Source organism: Lonchura striata, chromosome 5 (genome assembly GCF_046129695.1).
Source record: "Lonchura striata isolate bLonStr1 chromosome 5, bLonStr1.mat, whole genome shotgun sequence".
In the NCBI taxonomy this organism is placed as follows: domain Eukaryota; kingdom Metazoa; phylum Chordata; class Aves; order Passeriformes; family Estrildidae; genus Lonchura; species Lonchura striata.
This window is the reverse complement of record NC_134607.1, coordinates 16,195,550-16,219,809: the sequence shown is the minus strand read 5'-3', so window position 1 is coordinate 16,219,809 and position 24,260 is coordinate 16,195,550. Positions and strand designations below refer to the sequence as shown.

The 24,260-nt window shown below is 39.9% G+C and overlaps 1 protein-coding gene across 5 annotated transcripts in view; it reads right to left on the bottom strand.

Moving 5' to 3' along the window:
• The window catches only part of DGKI (diacylglycerol kinase iota), a 207,125-nt gene that overhangs the window by 29,105 nt on the left and 153,760 nt on the right, over nt 1–24,260 (bottom strand). For all 5 annotated transcript variants that reach the window (XM_021552019.3, XM_077783351.1, XM_021552020.2 and 2 more), the window contains one exon: nt 8,310–8,335. In XM_021552019.3, coding sequence (XP_021407694.3) covers nt 8,310–8,335 — 26 coding nt within the window. The remainder of the gene's footprint in view (nt 1–8,309; nt 8,336–24,260) is intronic.

The following is a 24,260-nucleotide window of genomic DNA, read 5'->3' as shown; positions in this document are numbered from 1 at the left end:
TTACAAAAAGAAACAAATCACCTATAAAATACACATGCCAAACTGTCTACATAACTGAGAAATTCAATTACAAAACTGAAAACGCTTTGTTGGAATGACTGTGAGCTCACAGGTCTTTGATCTACAGACAATCTCAAGTCTCACCAAATCTGATGGTGATTAAATATTTCCTTTGAAGATAAGCTGAGTGAAAGGAGCAATTAAATTTTTCTTCACGTATTTCATGCACCTGCAAGTAGTGGAAGTGACAACTGAAAACCATGAAGAAACTAGACAGAAATTAAACCTTGCGGGTTAAGGGGTCTTCTAGATGCTGGCCAAAAAAAAAAAAAAAAAAATATCCAGAAATAAATGGTAAAACCACTTATTCTATAATATATTTCAGTGATTATTCACTATATTCACTGAAATATATTCACTATATTCACTCTTCTATATTCATCTAGATATATTCACTGATATATATTCACCACATATAAGTTATTCTATAGTCACTGAATTCACTGAATATAGCGAATATTTACACTGAAATATTCTATTCACAGGGAATGGAAAAAGGCTTCTGAACTTGCTAGAGAAGCCCAAAGACTGCAGAAGCATGATGGAAATATGACAACATAAAATAGATGCCGTTTAGAGGTTTCCTGCCTAAATTATAATATCCCTTGTGGTGAATAAAAGAAAGACTTGTTGATTTTTAATTTTTTTCCAACATCTGTCTGTTTGCTACCACTGCCCTAAAGAAACAGGGGTTAAACAAGGGTTCTCCATGGGTTTTCAGATTCTTGGGCTTCTTATGGAACCTGAAGGCAATGCCAGCAGTCTAGGCAGGTCACAAGAGCTCTGCTGTGAGGCACTATTCCCATGAAAGACAACAAAATAAAGAGCCTGAGAGCTCAAAATACTCCCAGGAGACCAAGAAAAATGAGAGGGCACCAACCTGCTGCAACCAAGAGCTCAGCAGCACATCAGCTGAGCAGCAGCCAGGCACACACACCTGTTCAGCAAGAGGGATATTAGGAAGGTCTTCACACACTCTCTTCAGCTACTTCACCTGGACAGGAAAATGTGCAGAAGCACACATCCTCTTATGGTCTGAGAGAGACACTTTTGAAGTCTGCTGGCCCTCTGAATGACTCATGCCTCAATAACATCTATTTCTAGGATTGGACAAAGAGGTAGAAAATCCTTCTAAATATTTGAGGGCTGTCCTTTAGTTACAAAAGCACTGTATCCCATGCAAATTTAGAGAATTGACACAGTTTTGATTGCACCTGTTCGCCTAACTTGTGATTAAGAAAAAAATTTAACATGTAAAAAATTCAATCATTACTTAGGTGGCTATAAATATGCACTATGAACCTTTTAAGAATTTAAAAATTCAAACAACTGCACCAACACACTGGTAGGAGAGAAGGAACTTGTGGGGGAAGGTAAAAATAGCCACACATGCTGGCTGAAGGGAAAGAAAGGCTAAATTCTCACTTATACAGAAGTCCCTTCATACAACCCTGGAAGGATAAAGAGGCTTTCAAGCAGATGTAAATTACACTCAAGCTGCCTTTAAAGCCCCATTTTCACTCAGACTAGTTTAAAGCTACTTTGATGCCAATTAGAGTCCAACCTGAATTGTTTATGTGGCACTAGTGCAGAGCTGAGAGTGCAGCTGATAGTTAGGAGTGAAAGTATTCATACCCTAATGTTGAACTTTTGCTGCAAGATTGTTTAACTCAGATTTACAAAAGGAAAAGATGGTAAAAAAAAAAATACTTCCTTTGTAAATAGTTCATAACCCCAAAGAACAGTCACAGATAAACTAAGCACCATCTGGCTCACATCACTTTTTTGCCTTCCTTTTCTCTTCCACCATTTTTATTTTTAAACCAAGGCAACAATTTATGTCATTCTCAGGAGTGATGCAGTGGAAGGAAATGTCTGTGATGAAGTGAGAACACAAGGCAAGGAAGACTTTGGCTGACTAATGCAGTAATTTTATCAATAGAGTGGTACTACCTTGGCAGAAGGTAAAATAATTAAGCAGAGGTTTATTTTTAAATTAAAAATAAATAGGAGAGCAATAAAGAAGCATTGTGGGTAACACTGTTCCTCTTCTCTGGCTTTGTGGACCATTCCCATCACAGGCACTCTTAGCACACTTCCTGCAGGTTTTTGCCACTGCAACACTGGCTGCAATGCCTTTGCCTGGCAATATCTAAGTAACTCTTTCTTTAAAAAGCTAGGGCTTCACAGGAGGACTACATCATCCAAAATTCAGTTCAAGAATAGTCAAGAATAGTTTTTCTAGCCAAGTTCTTCAGTGGGTGAAGTGATTGCCACTCTTATCTGATTATGAGCAAGCTCCATCAGAAAATAAAAAACAGAAGCATAACAGGTTGCAAGGTTACCCAGAGCTTCTGCTTGAAAACAAGCACTCTGATTCAGACAACATATTCCTCACTCAAACTTCCTCCAGAAGGGAAAAGCATAATGGCAGTGGACATCATGAAATAAATGTTTTTCTGTTCTCATCTGTTACTTATTCAGATGCCCACATCTGCCAGACATCTCCCCTCAGATGTCTGCTGACCCCTCAGACTGCTTGGATATGATAAGAGGTGGGATGTAGGCACCTTTTAAAGGTTTTATCCAGAAAGGACCTCCCTCAGCCCTAGACATGTGCTTTCACAGAATGCATTCTCTCGCCAGGGGGACCCTGGGTCTCCATCAATACCAGCCTCTGCTGAGCTGAGAAGCAAATGAGCCAACCCAGAGCAGATCCCCAAGGCATCATTGGCTCAGCCACAGACACTTTCAAAACACTATCCAGGAGGGCTTTCTTCTCAAAGTGGCTAATTAATCAAAATAAATACCTGCAGTCGGGAGCCTCCCTCCAACCCCTCCCATACTCTAATTTGCACAGAGAAAGCATTCCAAGACAGCTCAATTTTTTGCTGGGTAAACAGCTGCAGCATCACCATGAATAATATAGCATCTCCTCTCTCTCTTTAGAAGGTCTCTGGTGTACAAAATAGCCATTCATTTCTTTATCTTTATTTTTTTAATTCTACCAGCACTGAGACGTTTGGATTCATCTGCAGCACCCTGCTCATCCATTTCATCAGTGTGGCAGACTGCTTCAAAACTCTGGAGGAAAACATCCCTTTGCAGACTGTGACTATCAAGATTAGTGGAGAGTGGCTCCAGAAAGAAGAAAGGAGGCCAAGAGAGTGAAGTCTGCCTTCCCACAGGCCACATGGGCAACAGGAAATCCTATCTATCAGAGGTTCCAGGAAGTGTTATTCCTTCCTGTGCTATTTTCTGGGACTCCTGAAACCATCTTCCTGCTTGCATGCATTTAGATTTCCTCTCTTTAATGGAGCTGGAGCACTTACCAGAGTGTATAGGACATTCTGCCTCCAAGGCAGGACCAGACACTGCATAGCAAAGCATTTTCCTGTATGGGATGGAGCTACCACCGCCTTCCATGCACACACTTCATCAATCCATTCCTTATCTATTCAGAGGGATATCCAGAGTTACACCTCCCACCTCAAACTTTCAGTCTGAACCCATGCCAAGCAAACCCTATGGAATTTTTTTTCTAATTGAGATAAATTTAGAAGTCACCATTATAAACTCATTTTACTTCTAATGCACTCTTGGCCCTACACAAATCCCTCCTAGGTGTAGGATATCCAGGCATGGATATCACATGGAGCGACTCCATGGCATGAACCCATCATCTGGCAGAATCTGAAAGACATTTGAGTGTTGGTATTTGTCTTTTGAAGCAGAAAACCCATCCTTTATCTTAATCTCTTGTATAATATTATTAATTGTAATAACTGTCTTCAAAATTGCTCCATTGAATGCATTTCCCTCTTGTCTGAATTTCTCAGTTGTCCCCTATTCCCTCATGAATTTTGGATCTATTACACACAAAATGCCCAAAACCACAAACCCTAAATCACAGAAATTATGCTGATGCAGCAAAACCACGTGTCTGCTGAAAGAAAACTAGGCAGAAAGCCCAATCTCATTGGTTTATAGAGAAATGAGTAGGAGAGCAGTGACATAAATATTTAAAACCTCTTGTCTTCCGATCAGAATGCAACTCAGGTGTAAGGATTAAGCTCTGGTTGACTGCTACTTGAGGTGCATTAGTATAGCTACTTAAAACTGTATAATTCCATCAAAGTTCCTCTGTTTGAAGTCAGGCACAAAATTATTGAGCAGCATCAGTTCCAAGTTGAATAACACACTGATGAATAACCAAGTTGAATAACACACCAATGTCCCTACACCATTACCAGCAACACTCAAGAATTTGCTGGTCTTTTTTCAGAATACTTGAAATGGAAATAGAACTCATTGTACTCTTTTTAAGGACATTTCCTTCAATTGCTCACGTGATAATGAAGAATCAACCCAAACGTACAAGGTAAACAAAAAAGTGTAGAGAGAACCTAACTTTGGCCAGATAAAAGTATAGATATGAATGTTTAATGTAGATTTCTGCAGGGTGGCTGTAAATAGGGCATGATCCAGTGTGCACACAAAATACGGTGCAGTTCTGAAAGGTGCTGGATGAATAAAGGGTTTGGCAAAACTCAACCATTCACCTAACGATAACCAGAAAACAAGTGTGCACTGCATAACCAGGCAATGACTGTGTAGTGGAAGCATGATCCATTAGAAGTCTGCATTCCCATCACACTATCGTACTTGTTCCATAAACAATGGATGCATTAACCTCCAAAAGTGTCAGACCTCCTGGGCATATCACCAGGACTTTTTATACAGCAAAAATACAGCAGGTGATGCCCTTCACTAAAAGATGACTTGCCTGGCCCTCCATCATGACATCTACCATGTCTTCTGTGGGCCTGACACTTGACCATTGTTGAGTCTCATTTAAGCCCAAAACCCAAAAAAAACCACTGTCTTCCAAGGCTGCAGCTGAACCAGGGCATACCTGACCGACCAGGCCCTTCTTCAGAGTCATCAATCCCCTGTCTAAACTGGTATGCTTTAGGATTTACCTGGCTTGTATCATTTTCTCAATCAGAATTTGAGGGTAAGGGGCTTTGTCTACTCCTTCTGCTAATTAAAAAAAAAAAAAAAAAAAAAGAAAAAAGCTGACGGATTTAACTCTTTAGTTATCTGTTTCCTAGCTACCTGTGCCAAGAACAAAGATACAAATCTTAAGAGGTTGTGGGTATTTTTTCTTTTGAAATTTGAGATCTTCTAGCAGTGCTCTTTCCCTTTCTGTACCCATTAAAATGTCTCTGATTTGTAACTGATAAAGGTGCCTCTAACACGTGTCCCCAACAAGGAGCATTGTCTGCAGTTACAATTGGTCAATAGATGCCCAGTCCCAGACAGATGGTGCTTTATCTTCACCCTCTTGTCAAGACAGCATAATGCATTGTCCTGTCAGGGATTAATGGAAGTGCCACTCACATTAGATGCTAATTCTGGTACAAGTCTGTTAGATGTTACAATTACTCCTTCCCACTAGTGTTTGTGACAGTCTGTCCACACTGGAGCAGAAGCAGGACATCCAGAAACTAAGGTGAGGAGCACAATGGAAAAATCTATACAGAATGTAACCTTGTGGTCAATAGGAAAGGGTAATTTAAAAAGAAAGAGGATGATAATAATAAAAAACCAACAGAAAAACAGCAGAAGAAAAAGTGACAATTGAATATTAAAGCAGAAAAAACACAGATCAGGAACCAAGAGGGAAGTTAATACAAAAAATCTGACACAACAGAAAAAGAGCCTTTTCTCAGTAATGATCAACATATCACATCATCAGAAAATCAGCACTAGAATGGTGTCCATAATGGGGCAGAGCAGCTGTAATACAGGGCAGAGTGTAGGTACAGTGAAGTTACATTATTCCACTGTTGGATCTTCCCTCACTATGTAGGCCAAAGCATTATTGCCTCATTAAAAAAAGTAAATGTTTAACATATTGAATAGGTCCACAGTTGAGTAGTGATTATTAATGAACAGATAAGCCTCAAACTGATTTCAAGATACATACTCCAAGAACAATATGCCAGGAGACATCTGCATAAACACTATAAAAGACAGGTAAATCAGAGATAAGTTTTCAGCTCTCTCATGGACCCTCTTTTTTGTTTGGAGAAGAGATTTGAGATCTAAGTCTAATTTGAGATGCCTCCACACATGCAGTCTCAGTGGACTGACAACCTTCTAGGCTCTAAGGAGCTTATGCTGCAGCACTTTTATCACATTTTCCTTTTTGCATTGTGCCCATTTACCATGGTCTGTAGCTGGCATAGTGGGTATTGGACCCTTCTTTCTGAAAAGTCACTGGAGAATGGGAAATCTTTTGTGCTTGAGAGAAGCTCCTACATATTTATAGGGATGACAAGCCTAGTTAGAAATTCCATGGTCACAGAATTTCTAATAACTGGCACTATCACATCACTAATTGGTCAAGGCCTTTCACTCTGCATTTCAGAAGAGGTTGCTTATGATAGAAAGGGAAGAAAGGCAAGGAGGAAGAGGCTATTGAGAGATGTTGATCAAACCTGAAAAGCCAAACCTTGGCAGCAGATGGTAGATGGCAAACAGGAAGGTTTTGTCAAAAACTCAAATAGTATAAAAATAGTGGAAAGAAGAAAAGCATTCTGACAGCATGAAATATTAACCTTTAAAGATGCACAAGGAAATGCATATACACCGTCTGTTGCTCCATTAATAGATAAAGATGGAGCAATAGAGTAAATGCAAGGGAAATGCAATAGCAAGAGCAGCCCATAACAAGTTTATGCACTGAGATGCAGCTTGAATCCAGGTCCTGAAATAGTGTATTAGACCTTAATGATTTCAAATCCCTTCTGAGAGTTGGAGACATGAGGTATACTGTTAACTTCTCACAGTCTTGTACTGCATATTAGAAACTGTGGTCATGGTAAAAAGCAGATGAACTATTAAACAGGAAAACTCCATCTGGTTCACGAAATCAATGAGCTGTAAATCAAAAAAAAATCTAATAGGGCACACCAGGAAATTAAACCCATATACTTCTGCCAGTCTCATATTTTTATTTGTCATAGGATCTGCTGCTACCAGACACTAGGAATGGACTAGATGGGACAGATATATCATTGCATGTTTGTTCATTTTTATGGCTTTCTTTACAACTTTTGTTACTGAGAAAGGACTCGCCAAGGAGATGGAAGAAGTTCATTAATTACAATGTTTGACATTCATTATAGTGGACTGAAAAACTTGGCTGGAGCCAAGGACAATGTAGGTTGATACCTAACTAGTCACTCCACACTCCAAGTGAACATAGTTCAGTGACACACTTCTAGGCTCAGACCTCCTTCACCTCCATTTGCAACAGCCCTTGCTATTCCCATGTGGACCTTCCTTGAGTAATGCTTATGGTATTGGCCAGAAAATGTTCTGATTCTGTGACTGCATGCAAATTGGATGCCAGAAGAACATAGATATTTCTTTATTGGACCAAAAGTGTATTCCCAGTTCCGAGCCACAGGATGAACTTCTCTCAGACAGTCTCCCTTTTTTGTTCCTCATTCCTTATGCAACTCTGGCAATGCAATTACTATCCCTTCACAGTATATCTCTGGATTTCAGTACCAATGTAGCCATATACTGATATACTGCTGATGGACTTAAGTTTGACACATCATTAAAGCAGCTGGTCACCACCAACTCCCTCTTTAGTCCATAGGGAAAGATCAGATCCTTCAAGTCTCGCTCACAGCAAGCATATTGCTATAACCTGTAGCTCCTGCTACTCAAGCCATGAGATTTTTCCATGTAGAAGTGCCCAGCTAAATTCCCTACTGTCCTACTAAACTGACTTTACTGGCAACCCAAGATAATGTGTGCCCAAGCCTTTAAAACACAACACATTCCCTCTCAGTGACAAAGATGTTGCCCTATGAGAGTCATAAAAGATGTGTTTATCTTTACAAAAAACATGTATTCTCCTTTAAGCCACGTGTTTTCTACAGGTGAACCTCTACACAGTTGGATGAATAAACTGTAAACTCTTGCAATAGTTCATTTGATTAAGCAAGATTCATTTTACAAATAACTCAACAACGTCTGTCAGTCCTAATTAAACTAACCAAATGATCAAGCACTTAATGTCTAGGGGTGAACAGTTTCATCAACATCAAAGTTTCATTTTTATAAAAAAAACATTTTTCTCCACCACAACTGTGTTAAAACAGAGCTTACTCACTAGTCTTTGGTCTTATTTAATATGCTGTTAGTATCTATAAAACAGATCTTACCTTGATCTTCTGAAGAAACTGGTGACCTGGAATAAAACAACAAAACTCAGTCAATCTTGGGTAAAAGGAAGGTGATGAATAAAGTTCAGTCTCAGTCTGGGGAATGGGATATAGAGTAATTTGAAATTTTTATTCTTTATTCCTTAGAAGAGAGGTTTGAAAGGCATCTGACGAAAAAAAAAAAAAATAGAGCTGAACAGGTTATCTAGCAGCAGATTCTGCAGGCCAAAGTGACCATATGGAGGCATCTCTGTGAGGACTGATGCAAAGATTGTCTACAGATACTTGGCAGAAACTCACCTGCTACTGCCACTGCCAGGAGAAAACCTCACAACAAGGGGTGGTCAAGGAAATGACATCTTGGTAGGAACTACAGTGGCCATTTTTTTGCCATAAATCAATGCAGTGGTTAGCATAAAAGTGTAGCCATAATTAATAAGAACTAGTGCCATCTTCACAAAAATAACACAACAGATAAAAAAAAAAAAAAAGTCTGGACAGATGTAAGTACAGAAAAAAGCAACATACCAGCAGTTACCAGCTTTTGTGTTATATCCTATAACACAAAAGTTATAGGATATCCTAGCCAGTGGATTAGGAGTCTGACAATACCCCAAGAGAGGGAAGGGGTACAAAACACAAGTGACCTCACTGTGTCCCTGACAAAGAGAAGAACCCCAGTGAATTCCAGGGATCTGTGTCACAGTTCCCCCATCACTAAGGATCACATCCTGATGGTTTTGGTCACCACCTAGAACGAAGGAACACCTCCATTTTCCCCTTTGCTGCAGTAGTGTGGCTTAGCAAAACTGCAGCTAAGCATGGAGCTGAATCTGGGATGTACCTTCATTACTCACCCCAGACTGACAGCACACAGTCCAGAGGACTGGACCATTCCTCAGCACTTCCCCAGAACAGATATCAGTTGCATACACAGCCTTCCCACCCAATGAGTTTGTTCCTGCAGCGAGTGAAGCAACCCATATTTCCTTTCCAAGGTATTTAATTTCACAACAATGTACAAAAAAAAAACAAATTAGAAAAGATTTAAAAATGTTAGTGTTGCCAGCAAACAGATCAAAGCCAACATATGAAAAGCAGCCACAGAGGGGTGAAGGGAAAAGCAGGAACAAAGGGGAAAAGAGCACATGTATATTTAACTGAGTCAGCAGGGGCTGAGGGCTGGAGGGGGAAAGAAGTGAAGGAACACTGGGTTAGAGGAATAAAGGAGTTGAGGAAGAAGCCATAATCTCATTTCATAACAGGGGCTTGAAAATGAAGGTTGAGGGATTATAGAACATCAGAAGCAGATATGCAAATATGTAGATGCAAACAGGAAAAATTGAAAGAAAAGAAGGAAGCTTTCCTGCCAAAGTATGTGAATTTTTTTTTTGCCGTAAAATAGAGAGAGATTTGCAAATTAAGAGAAGAAAGAGAGCACAGCTGGAGCAATGGTCACTGTGAAAGGGAAAAAAATTTGATTGCCTAATTAGGATTCTGGCTGCACAAGAAGCCAATGTGTCTGTATGGATCAGAATTAATTAATCCTCTACTCCCATTAAAGGCTCTGATTGCTGCTCAACATCCTAAGCATGTATCCTGCTCTGCTGCAGCCAGGCCAGCTCTGCCTTCACCCTTCAGCCATGTATATGGAAACACAGCAGGAATGCAAGTAACCCAAAGGATTTAGCAGGTACCACTAGAACTGTCCTGCTTTGACCAGTCAATTACAGACTTTTGTCCTTAACTCCTAGCAGAACCCCTTCTGAACATCAAAACCCACTGCATTTTCTACAAGGCTAAACAAATCAGAATGGGTCATATCAAGAGATTAAAGTTTTTTAGATACTTGAAAATATTTTTATGCACAAGAATCATGCAAGATTCCTTGGCTCACATATTTTGACTCTCCACCCATTTCTAATGCAGTATTGCACTGCATCAGCAGAATTTATTCCTTTGTTTTGTTTCTTAATTGCCCAGTTTCATCACCTTTCAGTTCTTTATTTGAAACAATAAAATAAACAATACAGATTATCCTATAACTTGGCTCTTCTTTATGCTTGGTTAAACAGATGTCATTAGTTCCTTAAAGCATCAACAACAGAAGAGATGTTATTACAATACCAATGCTTTCTCAATTAAAACATTGATTGAAGAGGAGGATGAAAAATATGTTTATTCATATTTTGTGTGCCTAAAATTATTATATATTTTTCAAGATATTATTGCCTTTTTGTTTTGTTGCATATTTCAAATACTATGTTTGTAAGAAATTTAACATTACTACTAATGCTGCTATCAGTGGTTTTATTTGAAAGGATCCATCAAGTAACTGTGTAGCCTGGTATCCTGAGAAAATAAGGTTTATATAATCTTATTTATATCAGTTTCATCAGGTTTATATCAGTATCTTGATGTGTACATATGCACCTTTCTGTCTCACCCTGATAAACTCTGAGCTTGTTGGCTCATTTCATCCCTTGTTAATTGACAGAGAGGCAATTGCTGCTTTCACACAGCAGGAAACAAAATAGCATAAGCTCAACTTTTCTGATGTAGCAGCAAAGCCACAAAGGAAGGTTTTGAATATCCCAGCCACAGGAAAAGCCTCAATGAGATCTTCCATCACTGGAGATACCAAAGGCTCAACCACAATAAACTGAGCTTCCTTTGTTCCACTACTGACATGAAGTATTTTGGCAAAGAGCAGAGAGGACTTTGAGCATCCTCCTACAATTCCAGGCCATACAATTTAGCAAGGGGGAGGGAGGCTTTCCTAACTGCTAAAGTCCTCTCCTAACTACACCAAGGGGAGTCTTGTTTGTCGCTATGCCAGAAGGAAGTGAGGATGCAAAAACCTCCACACTAAAGAGAATTGGGCATTTTGTGCAGTGACTCGTCCACCCCATGCCTATGGCAGGCTCCAAGGGAGGAAGGAGAGAAAGTCTAATGACCTGCTCTAAACCACATCCACTCACTCCACAGCCACAGGGGGCTTTCCTGACAGGAAAAAAAAATCCAGTAGATGCTCATATTTCCGGTCACACATCTTTCTCTCAGGTCTGTAAGAAGTGTGAGAGACATGCTGTGGCAGCACTGGTCACCAGACAGGTGTTCCAAGAAGGGAGGATTCTCATCTGCTAACATCCACACAGGAACCATCTGTCTAGTGCCTGTCAGCTACCCTCCCAGTATGATCCTGGCTATGTGCTTTACTGTCATAAAGAAGCAAGTTATCATCTTCACAGCCTCCATGCCTTAAAAAAAAAAAAATACAGAAAAGTCAGAGATGCTTCAGGAAAACTAATATACTGTCAAGGTCTGTGGTTTCACCTGGGTCAAAACACTTTGCCAAATGACATCTTGAAGAGATTTTCATTTGGTTAAACAAAACAGAAAAACTCTCCAGAAAAAGGTTCAGGCACTGCAATATCCTGTTCTTGGCCATTTCAGAATGGAATAACTTTTTTCTTTATATATACATATATATATATATATATATATATATACATACACATATACACACACACATCAAATGGGTTTTTCTTCTGGTTTTATCTTAGTGTAAAATTAATTTGTAGAAAGAAAGGGTCACCATCTCCCAAAGAGAGTAAAGGCAGGCCAGATTATCTGTGACTGATTACATTTCCAGAGTCATGAGATTCAACTGTCTCTTCTACCAATAGTGATATTTATTTTCCCATGCATAAAGGAAACTGGGGAGCCTGATTTCACATATTTTCACCAAAGGCTTTAATCTGACTTTCCTCCTGCTCTAGTTTTACAAACAGCTATTGTTGTAGCAGATAGTTTGAATAAAAACATATTTCTGTGATAGGAAAGAGGATCAGAAGGAAGGAGCAGGAAAAGCAGGTTGTCAAGAAAGGTCTTAACACCTCTGTTTGCTTTCCATGCTGTTCATAGCCCTCCTTTCTTACAGGTCCTGCAGCAGTGTTTTGTTGCAGAGTGGCAAACTCAGTCCAGAGGGATAACAGAACTTACAAGCCTCAGCCTGCAAGGGGAGGCTGTGCCAGGTCTGTTCCACCACCCCTTGTGCAAGCAAAACAATATCCTTTGGGCTTAATGCAAAATCCTCAAGCATCTTCCAGAAATCAAGGTACACATCCTTAGAAATGCATAAAAAAGCCATAAAAGTGGTGTAAAATAAAGCCTGATCATACATACACAAGATGCATCCAGCAAATTGGAATACTTACAATACTGAAGGCATGAGACCTGCCCACCTGAAATCACAACAGGCCTACAAGTTCACTGTCTGATCCAGAGCTCACTCTTGCAGGGTTTGGATGAATTGCTGCAGAAATCTAATCCTCAGTATAGGCAAGGCAACCTTCAATATCATACAAGCCTCTCTCAAAGAGCCAAACAGCCAGAGCTGTTTCCAAGTGCACATTCCAATGTGCAAGCACTAGGTTTGCTCAGCACTAGATGAGTGGAAGAAGGAATATTCATTTCTAAGGAGGGAAGTACAGGGAATGTCACAATTTTGAGCCTAGTCAACTGAGACTTAGGAACCTAGAGATGTACAGTCAGAGTCCAGGAGATGAATTCTAGCATAATTTCAGCCAAAGAGTACATTATTCATGAAGACAAAAGCCTTTGGAGAAACTAAGTTGGAGCTGATGTAAAGCAGCTATTTTAATCAATAAACCTGAAGCAGAAACCATCTGCAGCAGACCTATTTAAAACCAGCCATTTAATATTTAAAGGCCAAATAACAATCTCTATGCAGCAATTCTACTGGGGTTTATGACCATTCCACTTTTTTCCTGCTTAAGGAATGTATTTCTGCCAACTTTTTAATTCAGTCTGACAACAGCTGCCTGTGATGAGGGGAGAGCAAGAGCTGTCAAATTAAACCCATTCCTTCTCATTTTGCAAGTGCATCTCTTCAGAATCAAAAGTGGCATCCCTGTTGGGATTTATTCACATATCCTCTGATTGCAAATGAAGAAAATTTTTAGTACTTCAAGAATTTTTAAAATATAGGTGAGGAAACCCTCACATGCAGCAATTTGTATCAATACCCCTGTAACTGTGAGTGCCCTGCAGTCCCAGCTGCAAACTGTATATCATTTTACTGGTAGAAAGGCAGAACTGCTTGCTTTCCTGGTCCCTGACCAGATAATGCTCAGTCTGGCCATCACCATTTCCTCCCATGGCACTTGATGAAAAATAAAAGCCAAAGAATTTCTGAGAGCTTCCCCACACTTTCACTTTGACCCTATACATTCCCGGATCAGAGTGCCCATCAGAGACTGGAGAAGTACACCGAGTTAGCAAGTTCAGCACAGGCAAATGCAAAGTCCTGCACTTCAGGAGGACTAAACCCATGCAACAAGACAGGCTGGGAGTCCAACACCTGAGAAGAAGCTTTTCAGAAAGGATGCCTGATGTACAAGCTGACCATCTGTCAGCAGAGTTCCCTGCGATGGAAAGGGCCAAAGACACACTGAGCTGTATTTGCTAGAGCAGAGCCATAAAGTAGATTAAAATTATTTTTGACCCTCTAGTCCATGCTTGTGAGACCTGAGAACAAGACAGACATTCACAAGTTGGACTGTGTTCCAGAAAGGCCTGCAGAGATGCTGTGGTTGTAGGATGACAGGCTATGGAAGCAGAGTTCATTCAGCAAGAGAAGAAGGTTTGGACAAAATCTAATTGCTGCTTTCAACTACTTAACAGGAAAGGATAGAGAAAGCAGAGTCTGCATGAAGAAAGAAGCAACAGTCACAAACTGGCACATGGCAAATTCAGATGGGATGTTAAGGAAAGAAAATTCTACCATGTGGATGATCAAAGAGAAGAACAGTCTGTGTAAAGAGATTGCTGAATCTCCAATTTTGCAGATATTTAAAACTCATCTGGAAAAGTCTCTGAACTTCATATAGCTGGATCTATCCTGAAGATTTGTATTAGTTGACCTCCAGAGATTTTCCCAACCCAAGTTCTTTGCAATTCCTTAAGTCTCTCTACAAAGCTTTCTGGGTTTACTACCTCATTTTCCCTGCCATTCTTTCCTCTCAAATATTTCTCATAGACAATGACCATACTGCCTCACACACATGGGAAAATGCTGACCAGCAAGACCCCTGAATCTGAGAAATTCCATTCAAATTATTTATCAGTTTGCAGAAATCTATCTGGACATGTGCTGTAACCTCCAACAACCATCTGGAGACAAACACTAGAGATATTATCCTTTCTTAATCCTGCTAAAGGACAAGCTCAGTATTCTTTCTAGCATCTCTATAACTTCTGATGCCTCAGGTTTTAGCTTTTATATTTTTCAGATTCTGTGCTGTTTTAGAGTGTACTTCTGAGCTTCATATTAATTAAGGAATGGTAAGCTGTCTTCACAGAGTAGGGAGACAAAACAATTCCTTTGCTAGCTTGGGACCAAGGACAACCAATCCAAATCTCAGGCCCAAGAACATAAACAGTGTGGATTGAAGAGAGAAAAACAAGAAGGATGGGACTCCATAACCTAAAGGTGCAATTGGACAATTAACACCAATATGCAAATGGACCAGAACTTACAAAAATGTGAGACTCTGTGCCTGTCGTCCATTTTCTGTGACCATTTTGGGTTCATCTTGGGTGTAGCCCTAGCTGGGCTGTTCTGCTGCCCAAGATGTACCTATTGATGCCCCCCTGTAAATACCTAGTTTATTTTTTAGCCCTGTCTAGTCTCTATTCTAGGTCAGCCTTCCCAAGGCATCACTTCCTTCAGCAGCCTCCATCTCCACCTGCACAGCAGTCACTGCCTCAGGCTGTTCACATGCAGTCAAACCCACAGGAAAGTAACTGGTGCTTCTTATGGAAACCAGGGCAGCTCAGATGTGTTCCATGCTGGGTCTCAGGCACGTCAGTGTCCCCTGTATTGTCCCAAGTCTGTTTGCACTACTGCTTAACCTTTTATCTCTTACCTTTCCTCTGTCCACTGTGGAATGTTTTAATGACTTGTTAAAACCACAATGCAGCTATACCTGAAGCTGTACTGACACCCAGAGGAGTTGTCTGGGAATTGCTGCTTAAAAAGGGAATAGAAGACTTTATTGCAAAATCAGATATAAACCCAAACATGCCTGTCATTAATTTTTTTAAAAGGAGAAAGAGGATAGAGAAATGTTCTATGAAATTCATCTTGGATAAGATAGTTCCATCTCAAAACATGACCTGAGCAAGCTGGCTTTGTATTTACTTGAAAAAGAAGGTATTTCCAAATGAGCAGCAAGATCACAGTAGGATAATCACAGTTTGTTTGAATTCAGTTTTTTGTTTTATCTGTTTATAAATACTTGGCCTTTCTTTCTCTTATCACTACATGGCACTAAAATATCTCAGAGGAATGCAAGAGAATTATTTTGAAGAGGGTTCTATCCCAGCTTCTTTGAAATGCTCTTCTTCCATTTCCAGACTTTAATTAAATCTTCAAAATCCTCCCTGACCTATAGAAAGGGAGATTTAAGGACACCATGTAATGCTTTAGTGAAACAACAACCTGGATGTTAAGGGATTGGATGTTGTTTGACACAGGCCACTGTTAAGAAGACCTGGAGCAGGAGCTAAAGTGGCTACATTTATGCACTTCCTCAGCATTCTACATGAGAATAAAAGCACATCCATTAATTAACAAAACATCTGGCTTTCCCCTCAACAACAAATCAGTGCACTTTTACTTCTCCCAGGAAAAGATTAAAGCAGAGGTCACTTTGTTAAGACTTCAAATTTAATTAACCCAGATAAAGAAATTATTTTGCTAAACACAGCGCCATGACAGCTCCAATTTAAGCACCTCAGGTATAACCTGGTTCATAAAACACATCTTCATTTGGCCCTCAGGCTAGATGGAGGTGAAGCGCATCAGCTGCTTGGTATGTTGAGATACTACCAAAATAATTTTAGGCCACTTGGGGTGTCTAAATAATCCAGAAGCTACCCTCAATGGTGTGTTTTTTATGACAATGCAAACCAGTCACTTTTGAGAAACAGCATTTTGTTCCTGAAACACACAAATCCCTCATAAACAGATTCTAGCAATTATGTTAAAAAATAAGTGGCCTGATTTTCACAAGTGCTAAGCACTAAGAAACCCTCATTTTCCTGCCATCTTTTAAAAAATAATCTAAAAATTTAAAAATCAACATAGTTAATATGCATAACATAGAGATCCTAGGCAGAGTAGAATTGCTGAGCTGCTTACACTCCTGCTACAGACTAATTGATGGAGAAAAAATTTCTATTGGGAGTTTTAGATATGGCTTTTGTGCTGCACTTTTAGATGCCTGGCACAGAAACAGGAATCTAGGAGTCAGGGTTACACTGGCTCCAAGCCATCTCTGGCTCTCTGATTTCAGCTCTTGGCACAATTTAGCCAGGTCCATCTGTCCTTGCTTGCCCATGGGCATCTGCACTGCCAGAACCTCAGCAAGGCTCTCTGTTATGGCCCTGCTCTCCATGTATTTCCCTTCCTTGCACACACCTCTGTGCCAGCACTGCTAAAAACTCTCTGTCTCAGCTAACAAGACAAAGCTGTGGGTTTTAGTGGGCCTTTCCTAGTGCAAAGGAGCAGCAGGCAAGCAGGGACAAATGGAATGTTTTTAAGCTTTCAGAAGTTTCTCTGCTCACCCAAGTCCTTTGGCAGGCATCTTAAAGAGTCACTGTACCTCCTACACCCTGACATACAAGCCCAGAGCCAGGGGACTCAGGCACTCACACTAGACATGGAACAGAAAGGGCAGCTCCCTGCAGAGCAGCCATGCCAAGACACACAGCCTGGGAAACAATGAACTTTCCAAACAGCACACCAGTGAAAAAAATCTCACTTTTTGCTCTATGAGTCAAGAGAAGGCTCATGTCAGAATACAAGTAATTTCTGCAGGTCTAAAATACTCCATTGCAAACCTTAAAAGATGACCTCTTTTCACACAACTATCCTTTGTCTTTAGCTTTTTGTTACATGGTATTTTTGACATTTCCCAGTTTTCAGCCACAGCAGAAATACAAACACGAAAATATCTGAAGAACTATGGAAAAGGTTTGGCTTTTGGGTTTAACACAGGCAACTCAGGTGAAGCAATATTTCTGTGTGATAGTTTAGATCAGCTATTTTATAAAATTACATTTCTATTCTCTTTGAAAGCCTGTTAAACCAGAACTTAGAGAAATGAACAGGAATAGAAATGTAGTCTGAATGCATATAATGAGATGTCCAGGTGTGAAAGCTTGAACACAGTATGTAGCCCAATGTGTGTGTAACACATGTACAGGGCTGTTTCTTACCCAGGCTCTGAAGCTCTCTAGTTTTGGCTTTGATAAGACAGCTTGGTACTGAGTGAGAACGCATTAAGAACCAGTCTCCTCTCCAAGCAGATGGCAGCTCCTTATGGCAGGGACAGAGCACATGGACACCAGCTTGCTATTCCTGTGCAATGCTCTAAAAGGTAGGACTGGGAGCTTTGGGGTTTGTTTTTTTATTGTTTTGGTTGTTTTTTTCTTACTTCAACCTCACAAATGAGTAAGAGGTACACATAAATACAGACATACATATCTACAACTACAACTTTTCCAACCTTGATTGGCTTTTAAGCCTGCCATGCTGGAGAATATTTGACTATATTTATAACAGTGCTTAAAGTATACTCAGAAGAATATATCTTTCTGTCAATCATCCTTTATCATCCCAGTAAACCCATCCATCCCCTTTTCCAGTGCCGTTAATATCATTTGGCACCACAGGTCTTCTGTTGTTTCCAGTCCAGAAAGCTAGAAAGAGGGATATTCACATTCTACAGTGGCATTGTCAAGTCCACTATTGCAACCCTGCTCCTGCCAGGTACAGTTAGCACATGTCCAATGCTTGCAGGGAAAGCAGTAGGCCCTAAAAATTAAATATTCAAGTGTAATTTTCTTTTACCCAGAAAAAAAGAAAACAAGATTATGAGAAGATTTCCTCTTGATATATTGCTGCCTTCTTTGCTGTAAAGCTGTTTTACTTCTCAGAGAAGTTTCTGCTTTGCAAACCAAGGATGAAAGTAGGCAAGCAAGGATGGAAGCAACAGGGAAAAGGAACAGAGGATTTAAAAAAAAAAAAAAAAGAGAAAAGAGACTCTACAGCTTCAGTCCTGGCTATCAGCCAGAGAGTGGAAAGCAGATTAATAACTCCTATGGTAAACCACTTACATGAAACCAAGGTACCCAGCTATCTCTACTTTGCCAACATAATTTTTTTTAACCTTTAAATGCACTCCAAAATAAAAACTTACATTCCATGTGGAAAACTTGGCTTTGCCCCTTTGTCTACTGGAAATATTCAGAAGGTATTTTCAAGCTAAGTGGCAGTTGACTTTTTAACATTCAGGTAAGATTGTTCCTTTGTCAAGTACCAGTTCATTCTGTTGCTTGAAGTTGCCCCAAGGAGAGGAGGAGAGCTGGACTGCTTGCATTTCCCTCTTGGAAAGTGGGATGCCAGTCAAGAAGCAAGATTTCTCTAAAGAAGCCAATTTGTAGTCTCATCGTGTGTGGGAGTGTTTTGCATGTCACTGTCTGTCAAAATAATTTGCCAGCGGGGTGAATTTCCTCAGCTGTGCATCAGGTGTTGAGATGCCACAAAAGTCATTAAGAGGGGGCAGCTTGGTGAGAAAAGAGGAAGCCAAAGTCCCACCCAATCCAGTCGGGAGAGCTAAATGCTGAATGATAAGATGTATTGGTAAGAAGTACTGAGGAGAAAAAGAACACTGTACAGGACACAGTATAGGATGTGCTCTGTTTCTGACATCTATTGAAGGGGCAGATGAATTCATCCACCTCAGTTGTGCCCACTTTACTAAAACCCCTTTGCCTCACAGCAGCAGAGGCTGGAGACTTCATTCTTGAAGAAAACACACACTTTCTACATTGTATTCACATATACAAATAAGGTTATAGACATGCAAATGTAAACCAATTTCTGATTTCTTCTTTTCCCAATTATGGTTAACAAGTGCAGAAGCAAAAGCCGTGTCTTAAAGCTCAGTATTACTGGGCTGGGGTTGTCAAGATGACATGTAAGTACCAATTACTAATGACTGTTGCAGAAAGTTTTAAGAAGTAAAAGACATGAATTTTCTACAGCCCCAGTTCTCTATAGATAAGGCCAGACTTGACAGTAGTGACATAAAAATTCTACTAATCAAAACAGAGAAGAGATGATTAAATAAGCTTTTGCCTGTATGCAATCACTTAAAGGTAACACCAGAAGTTGCTGAAAGTTTGTTCTGAATAGCTTCCAGAACCATCTGATTCTCACTGTTTGCAACGGCCCCTCAGGTGCAGTGCTTGCCATCACCACAAAGCCATGGCTCATCCCCTGACCTAGCGGGGCTTGTGTGTGGCACCACTTTCCTTTGTCCTCCTTTTGTGCCTTCAGACACCAGAACTAAATGCCAGGATCTCTCCATGCCCAGAACCATCCCTGAGATGGTACCACTCCAGCTGAAATAGCACAAAGCCTCTTGAATCCTGAGTTGAGAGTATCTGTTCTCATCTTTTTTCCACCCAGAATAAACCAAGACCATATCTCACGCAAGAGAGTCTTTGCAAAGGTATTTCAGTATGAACATTCCTCTCCATTCTCTCTTTTTAGCATTGTTTTCCTCACCCAACTCTGCCTTTCTTCTACAGCTGAGTCAAGGTGTGTCTGCTAATCAGACATGGCCAGGAGTCCCTGAAGAATTCTTGCATTTTTACCCACGGAAAATCTCCCAAAAAATAGATAAGAACTTGATTTGTATAGAGAAATCATATTCACAACAGAAGCTTAAAATACATGACATTGTTTACCACCTCTGTGCACTAGACTAAAAAAAATTAACAGGTGGCATCCTTGTCAAAGAATTCTGCATAAGTGGGGGTAAGGGAAGATTTATAGAGGAACTGAAGAAAGGTTTGCCTAACAGTGGATAAATTATAGCATTTATGTAGGATGTGTATAAAATTTTGACTATTTGACTGCATCATGCTGACAAATAGCAAAAGCTTTAAAAATACAGGATCAGACCCCACACCAAAAGGAATCACTTTTTTCATGCTCATTCTCACATAGAGAACTTGTTTTCCCTCCAAACAATTTCTGATTCATTTGCCGTATTCTTATAATTTATTTTTCTTTGCTTTCTTTGAAGTTATTTTCCTATTTAACCCATATTTACCCTCTTCTGAATAATTCCAAGTTCTCTTTACAACACTTTCCCCCTTCTTTGGGTCTACATCTTCCTTTCCAGTGACAACCCCAACTTTTTTACATCACTTTCCTAGCAAGAGGCAAAATTGCTTAAGGCAAATCTCTCCACTTTTAGGTAGTGAGAGAGATGTTTTACAAGCTATTATAGGAGTATCCAAGACAACAGAAGAGAAAGAAAAGGGAGAGTTGAGCAAAAAAATAGACACTGCATTCTGTTATATTCAAGTTCTGTTATATGGACTACACAGGAGTGTACAGTAAAGGTAATGGTGATTTACACCTTCACTAAAATAAGATTTGTTTGAAAGCAATCAGTACTCATAGAGCCTCATCTGCAAAATGGAAAGCAATTCTTACAGGTGTGCTAATACCTGATTAAGACATACACACTTCACTCTTGCAGTGTCATTTTATGAATGCAGCTTGAACTAAATCTGAACCTGAAAATTAATTCAGATTTTGCTATCAAAAGCACCAGGGTAGACAACTCTGCCTATTAAGGAGCTGATGCTGAGTTTTCCAATACAACATTTTTCGGGCAAACCCTTGGATTTCTCAAGTCATTACCAACCTTTGAAATTTTAAAGATTCACTGTCACCAGGCAGCCTGCCTAGAATGTTCTGAATCATCTCTTTATAGTTTCTAAACTTCCACTAAATGAGCATACTTTCTCCTTTCTACATGCAAATTTCTATCCCTGATGCTGTTCTCATCTTGCAATATACAAAGATTTATCTTTAAAAAGTACCCCAAACCACCTTGTAACATCTGTGTTGTCACACTGTTTTCCTGGGCAGTGATCAGATTCTTGTGGCTGAATGAAGCACTTGGAATTTAGCCTTTTTCTTCCTCCTTTTTAGAATCTAGGTTCTTATAGCTTCATAAAGCAATGCCAGGATGGTATTACTAGCTAATTAATGTCTATTTAGTGGAAAGGGCTGCAGCCCTGTTCCAGCACCTACAGGCGATTTTCTCTCCCTCTCCCTCACAAGACCAGATGGCGTCCTGGCCAACCTTCACTCACCCTTCACAAGCCATGCACCTGATTCAGAAAATGCAGCCAGCAGCTTGGGAAGTACATTACCACCACAGCTGGACAGATGCTATGAAAGTGCTGGTGAAACCTCTACCAAGACATAGTCACATTTTCATCCCTGTATGCTGTTGGGGTTTTTATTTTATCGAATTTTCCAGCTCTCATAATATAACAGGGTGACAAACAACTAAGAGAAATATATGGCCAAAAACAAACACACAGCAGGCTATGAGGTCTTCTGCATCTCACTGCACCATTTGATCATAGGATGAAACCACTCATGTACAAAGGAAGGGTTCAATTTCCTGTATCAGTGCAGTCAGACCAGAATATTTATCTTTTTTGAAGATCAAGCACCTCTAGTCCTAGTAAATTGTCTTCCCAATGTGGGTTTTTTTATACAGTGTTCACATTAATTGATGTTCCTATTAAATTACAATCTGCCCCAGCTCGTGGTTACTGCATCAAGACACTGTTTCATGTCCTGTCCAATCCATCACAAATCAAAAAGCCATAAAATAAGGAACAAAACATGAAATACTATTAGCCAACAGCTACCTGAAAATAACATGAAGCTTAGTTAATTGAAAATAAAAGCCTAATTTTTCTCTCAGAAAGACCACTGCCTCAAAACCATTATATTCACACTATGCTGTAACCAAACAAGCTTGTGATCAAAAGCAACACCTAACATCATACTTATTTTTGGATCACTTATTCCATTCTCTGCTTTCATTTATTGAAATAATATAAGGGATCATTCAACTTTGAATTTTTAGCCTCACTTGTCAGAAATAATTACTTCATCTTAAAGAAGTTTTATATGTATGTATATATATACAGACATATATATATATATATATATATATATGCATATATACACATCTGTATGCATGTATGTAGTGATGACAGATACACTCTAAGCATCCTAAAGATATTTTATGACAAGCTCTGGTCATACTCTGTTCAGGAGAAAAAAATGACCACTGAGAAAGCACTCCCAGTGAGTCAGCTATGGCACTTTCTCTCACACCTAGTCTCCTGTCATTTGCCCTAGGCTATAGGATAATGCATTTTGAGCTTTACAGTATTTCTGACTAGATAAAATCATTGTATGGTGATGACTCTTAGAAGATCCATGATCTGCTAAGAGAGCTCTGTCTACAGGAGGAATTGACTGCTCTGTTCTCTGCCATGTTCTTGTTCAGTAATTTTGCTGAGATCCTTTTCTCAAGTTTTAATTGAAAAATAATTTCTGAAGGGACAAATCTATGCAAAGAACCTGTGAGCAACTTCAGCTACCTAAATTTAATAATGCTTTCTAAAGTACTAATTTTTTTTTTTCTTTAAAGTGTCATGTTAGACAGCTTTTTTAGATTGCTAAGTCAAACATCCAGAAGCTTGGAGATTTGGGATCTCACATCATACTGTAACCCTGTTGCACTCTAATGTTATGAAAACTTTTAGTCACATTGCCACTTTCTATTTTCTTCCACTGGACTCTTGCCTCAGTGTTTGAGTCAAAACCTGCTTGATATCCTCCCATATATGCACTGCACAGCCTCAAGATTTATTTCTTCCACACTGCCAAAACTGTGCACAGAATGCAAAATGATCCATGTCCATGCTAAGCATCTCTGACAAAGCGTCCCCATAGTATCCAGGTTTCTCAAGACCATGAAATTTACCCTCACTGTACTTCTTTAAGGTGAGGTTACAATATTATCTGTATTCTACAGCCAGGAAAGCGGGCACAAACTTTACATTCATTTTAGTCATACAACCTGAGGCAACAGAAATCCTATTTCTCAGTTTCCAGCCTGAGAAGATCTTTCAAGACCTCCTTGTAGTGGCCTCCCAGTAACCAAACCTACTTCACAGTGGATATGCACAGAATGACAAGCCTATGGCTAACCAGCCACTTGAAAAAAGTTTGTTGTAAATCCTCACCATTCAGAAATTCTGTCACAGATGCTGAAAAACAAGCCAGTCCCACAGAGCATCAATCAACTGTCTTAAATTTAATAATACCTCCACTGTGGTCCCCTGTCTCATTTACCATACACCTTCCACACTGGTAGCAAGTGAAGCAGTGTATAAATATATTTCAGAGCTTGCCCATCTGTGTAATAACCTGATTAAAGTCAGAATTCTGTATTCTGGAGAGAAACAGACCCTTCCCCCATGCCCCTAGCCTATCTCACTTGTCTCTTACCTATCTGTACCCCATGGCCTCCTCCTTTTCATTATTCCCATTCTGACTCCCCAGACACCTGGTTGTTCTCTGTGCCCTGAGCAGCTCCCATCCTTTAATCCCATTCCCCAAGTTCCTGCACATGCTCCCTTTTTGCTTCTACTCCTTTGGCTCTTGCAACCTCTTTTCCTTGTTCCTTCACACACCTTCTCCTGACCATATCCACCTGACCACGACTGATGCATCCCTTTTCTCCTTGCTGCTGGAGATCAGCTAATGAGCAGCACAATCCCACTTCCCTCAACCCTGCAGGCAGGTCTGCAACCTGAATTAAGCCCAGAGGAGCATAACTCCTCTGTGAGCATGTATTGAGAGAAACTTTTGAAAGCAAAGCTCTTGAATCTGAGGTGTCTCCAAAGTGCACGAACAGCCTCATCAGCAGGGCAAATTCAGGGGTAATTTTCAAGACAGCA